This window comes from Piliocolobus tephrosceles, chromosome 11 (assembly GCF_002776525.5).
Source record: "Piliocolobus tephrosceles isolate RC106 chromosome 11, ASM277652v3, whole genome shotgun sequence".
Taxonomy (NCBI): domain Eukaryota; kingdom Metazoa; phylum Chordata; class Mammalia; order Primates; family Cercopithecidae; genus Piliocolobus; species Piliocolobus tephrosceles.
This window is the reverse complement of record NC_045444.1, coordinates 124,325,798-124,329,954: the sequence shown is the minus strand read 5'-3', so window position 1 is coordinate 124,329,954 and position 4,157 is coordinate 124,325,798. Positions and strand designations below refer to the sequence as shown.

The window sequence follows — 4,157 nt, the reverse complement described above, 5'->3', positions numbered from 1 at the left end:
TGGCCACCTTCTCCACCTGTTCTCTGTCCCCAGTTGGCCACTACAGCCTGTCAATGGCCTCTCTTCCTTCTGGGTTCTGGTTGGGTTTGACCTGTAGGAGGTGCTAGTGGGAGACAGGGGGCAGGCCGGAGAGAGAGGGTAGATGGACTCTGCCACCTCCTCCCAGCTGGGCAACAGGGGTGGTGGATGCATTCCCCCGCCAAGGCCCTCTCTCAGCAGCTCCCTGGAGTCTGTGTCTGCCCTTTCCCTTCCCCCAAGACAGAGGGGGTTGCGCTCCCCGCTGCTGCTGTCCTGGGACGCCTCTCCAGCCTCTGGGCTCCCTTCACCCTGCCCACAGCATGGGGAGAGGCCGTCGTGAAACTCTCCTTAGGCTCTCACCCCAATACCCAGCAGGCGCCCCTTTCCTCCTGGTGCCATGAAGGGTGCGATTGTCCCCTGAATCAGGAGCCCAGCTGATCGGGCGAGGTGCACTTTGGCACCTCAAAGCTGGGAGCCAGGACCTGCAGAGGCCCACGCCCTCCACCCATGGACCGCCCATGTTCCTGCAGGTGTGCAGGGGTGGAGAGGTCTATGCTCTGGCATGCCGCCCTTTCGGCTACTTTGTGATCAAGGTTAGCCTATTTTGACATTTCATGTCTTCAGTTGTATTTTTATTTATTTTAAAATATTCCTGCAGAAATGGTTTACATGGAGGCTTTGTTTTTAAACAGCCCCTTGGCTGACCTCCTTCCATCACTATCTAGAACACATTTCAGATTTCCACGTGGAAACAGAGCCCAGGGCCCCAGAAACCCTCACCTGTGCTTCATCCAATCTACCTGCCACTGAAGGTCTCCTCAGCTCTGGGCTCTTGTTCCTCTGGAAGCACCCAGTCCTCCAGGGTCAACTCACTTCTCCCACACCTTGTAATCCCAGCACTTTTGGAGGCTGAGGAGGGTGGGTCACCTGAGGTCGGGAGTTCAAGACCAGCCCAGTCAACATGGTGAAACCCTGTTTCTACTAAAAATACAAAAATTAGCCAGGCGTGGTGATGGGTGCCTGTAATCCTAGCTACTAGAGAGGCTGAGGCAGGAGCATCGCTTGAACCCAGGAAGTGGAGGTTGCAGTGAGCTAAGATCGCACCATTGCACTCCAGTCTGGGTGACAAGAGGCGGAAAAAAAAAAAAAAGAAAACTGCTGTGAGAGGCAGGTCTGGGAGCAAAGCAGATCCCTACCTATGGAAGCTCAAGAGACCCAGGGGTTCCTGTCCTCAGAACCCAAGGATGTCAGAGGCCCTTCTGGTCCCCAGGGAGGAATCCATGGGCTGCTCCTGGAGAGGAAGCCTGGATCTGGTGGGAGACGGGAGCTGCCCAAGGCCTCTGTGGGGCAACACCAGGGCCTGTGCCTGGCCAGGCCTGACTCCTGACTTCTAGCCCCATGTCCCAGGGCGGAGCCTGTGACAGTAAGGACATGCCACTGGGCACCCAGGGAGCGTCCTTCGTTGTCTCCTTAGCTCCAAAGGTGGGTGTCTCATTCAGGATGAGGGAGAAGCCACTTAGAGCCTAAGCCAGCCGGAGTCAGGCTGCGTGCTGCCAGGGACCCATCAGATGCTACCCCTCGCCCTCAGGAGGCTGCCACCAGTGCACCCAAGAATCACCCCTGGTGGGAAATTCCATTCTGATGCAGAGCCTTTGTTCTGACACAAAGAGACGCAGCAATCAGTTCTGAGAGCAGTCTTTCCTGCTCGCCTCCCTGGGACCCTCCGGCCGGCCCCACGCCCTGCCTCCCTCCTTCCTGGTTTCTCTGTGGGCGCTGCCCGCTGGGTGCAAGAGATGGTTGGGGGCCTCCTTTGTCCACAGAAGCAGAAACACAGCACCGACATGCAAAGGCTGAGTGGGGACCCAAAGCCCACACAGTCAGCCCCGTGTGTGGTGGACGCGGAGCTTGAAGTCCAAAGAGGGGAGGTGGCCTGCCACGGTTACGCTGCTGTGAGCTAGGCAGAAGCAGGCCCACGAGCACCTGGTGCTGACCCCATCTCTGGGGCCTGCCTTCCCCAGCTGCCTCCGCGTTCTGGGACACTCCGTGTTCACCCCACATTCACGCAACTGCTCCAAAAGGCCCTGCAGGGCAGGAGTGGAGCTCACAAGCTCTGGGAATGCTGGCCCAGCCCCCGGCTCCTCTCTCTGAGGTCTCGGTAACCCCAGGGACAGCAGAGCTTCCTGACCCTGTTATGCTGGTGTCCGGCACTCAGGCCCTCGTCACTGCTCAGCTCAGACTTTAGTGTGGTGGCCGCAGAGACCAAGGCTGTGTCCTCCGAGCCGTGCTGTCTGATCACCCCGGTGGCCCAAGCCCGGCCCAAGCCAGGAAGGAATGGTAGCTCCAAGTGAAGAAATAAGTGAAACTGAAAGGGGGCCGTTCCACAGGGTGATGAGGGGCTGCTGGGGGGCCCTTTCTGGGGAGCCCAGCCCTGGCTTAGTGCTCCTGGGTGGAGCTAAAGGGCTGGGTCCACTTGGAGACATCCAGGAAGACGGCGGAGGCCCCGTGGTAGAGCCAGAGCCGGGGCAGGGCGCCGTGGCGGGTCCAGGTGTCCCGAACTGTATCGTAGGCCTCCATCTCCACGTGGTAGTCACCTTCCATGCCCTGCCAGCGGCCGCCCGTCACGTACAGCGCATCGCCCAGTGGCACTAGCGCGCCGTTCTCATGCAGGCTGTGCTGGGACTGCACCTGTACACCGTCAGCGGGTTAACGTCCCATGGCGGGAGCCGGAGAGCAGCGCTGAGGGTGCCCTCAGCAGGGTTGGGGGGGGTGGCAGAGAGGATGGCCAGCCACTTGGCCCAGATCCCCTCCACAGCACGAGCACAGGGTCCCTGGGCAGCCCACCCCAGCCGCTCCAGCCTCCTCAGACTCTTCTTTTGGTGGGGAGGCCCCTTTCCCTCTCTGACCCTCAGCCCTCAGGATGACAATTCTACCCCCTGCAGTCAGAGGGGGCCCTAAGGCCCGAGCCCAAAGCTGCCTCCCAGGGAGGTCTGGGCTGACTCGAGGCCTCACCGAGGCTTCGCTGTCTCACAGGAGACGGGTGTGGCTCAGCCCTGGCAGACACCCAGGAAGAGCCTAGCCCACCGTGGGCCCCCTTGCCTCACCCCTGCACCCCTGCTCAGTCCATGGCCTTGGGAGTGTCCCCGGGAGGGATTGTGGGGTGAGGGCCAGTGACTTTCCAGAGGCTGGAGAGAGGTGCGGCTTCAGGAAGAACCTGGGCGGGTGGGAGGCAGGAGGCCGGTCTGTGGCCTCCAGATGAAGACAGGGAAGAGATGAGGCCCCAGGCCCAGAGGGGGCAAGGCAGAGTCCTGCTGTGCTGGGACCTGAGGCTGGGACAATGGCCTGGGCCGGAGGAAGGCCTGGCTGTGGCCCAGCTGAGAGGGCCCAGGCTGACACGCTGGCCTGGCAGAGCCCACCCTGCACCTGTCTCACCACTGTAATGGGGGCCCTGGGTCAGCTGAGCAGTGACGCCAGGGGACAGCTGTGGGCAGCAGGATTGCAGAAGTCCTGTTGTCACCACGCCAGGAGCCTGCAGGGTGGCTGCAGGAAAGAGTGCCACCTTCTCAGACTGCAGGGACTGGGAGCCTTGGGGCAGGTGGGCAGGCCCAGGGCATCTGGTTTGGTGCCAAGACCCACCCCCAACCTCCTGGGCACTGTCCCCTCCACCAGGGAGGCCGCCCAGACGTCCACCTCCCGCCCCTTCCTCAGGGACTGATGGCCAAAGAGCGGGCCATGGTGGGATGGTGCTGAGGACCATAGGAAGGCCCCGGGGCTGGCGGCTCTCACCTCCCCTCAGCTCAGGAACCCCCTCCCTGACTTGGCCACCCTGAGGCAGAGGACGCGCTCCCTCCTGGTCCCTATAGCACCCTCCAATCTGAACCTGGTTTTTCTCCCTGAGAAGGAGGACAGACCACTCCTCTGTAGGAAGCTGGGCGTGCAGGGGAGAGCACCTGTGGCCGGCAACCCCAAACCACGTTCTCCCACTGTCACTGTCCCCCCTAGCCTCAAGGGGGCTCGGGCCAGGGCACTGTTGTCGCCTTGTAGCCTGGGGGGAATCTCAACCTGCACCACCCCCTTTGTTGTGGGCCCTCTGTGGGCACCCCAGCCTGTGCTGTCCCCTTCGCAGTGGGCCCTCTGTGGCA

At 61.7% G+C, this 4,157-nt stretch overlaps 1 protein-coding gene across 1 annotated transcript in view; it reads right to left on the bottom strand.

Annotated features, from left to right (window-relative positions):
* Window positions 1-620: 620 nt before the first annotated feature.
* The window catches only part of KLHL30 (kelch like family member 30), a 13,966-nt gene continuing 10,429 nt past the window's right edge, over window positions 621-4,157 (bottom strand). The window contains exon 8 of the mRNA XM_023228787.2: window positions 621-2,703. Coding sequence (XP_023084555.1) covers window positions 2,452-2,703 — 252 coding nt within the window. The 3' untranslated portion in view covers window positions 621-2,451. The remainder of the gene's footprint in view (window positions 2,704-4,157) is intronic.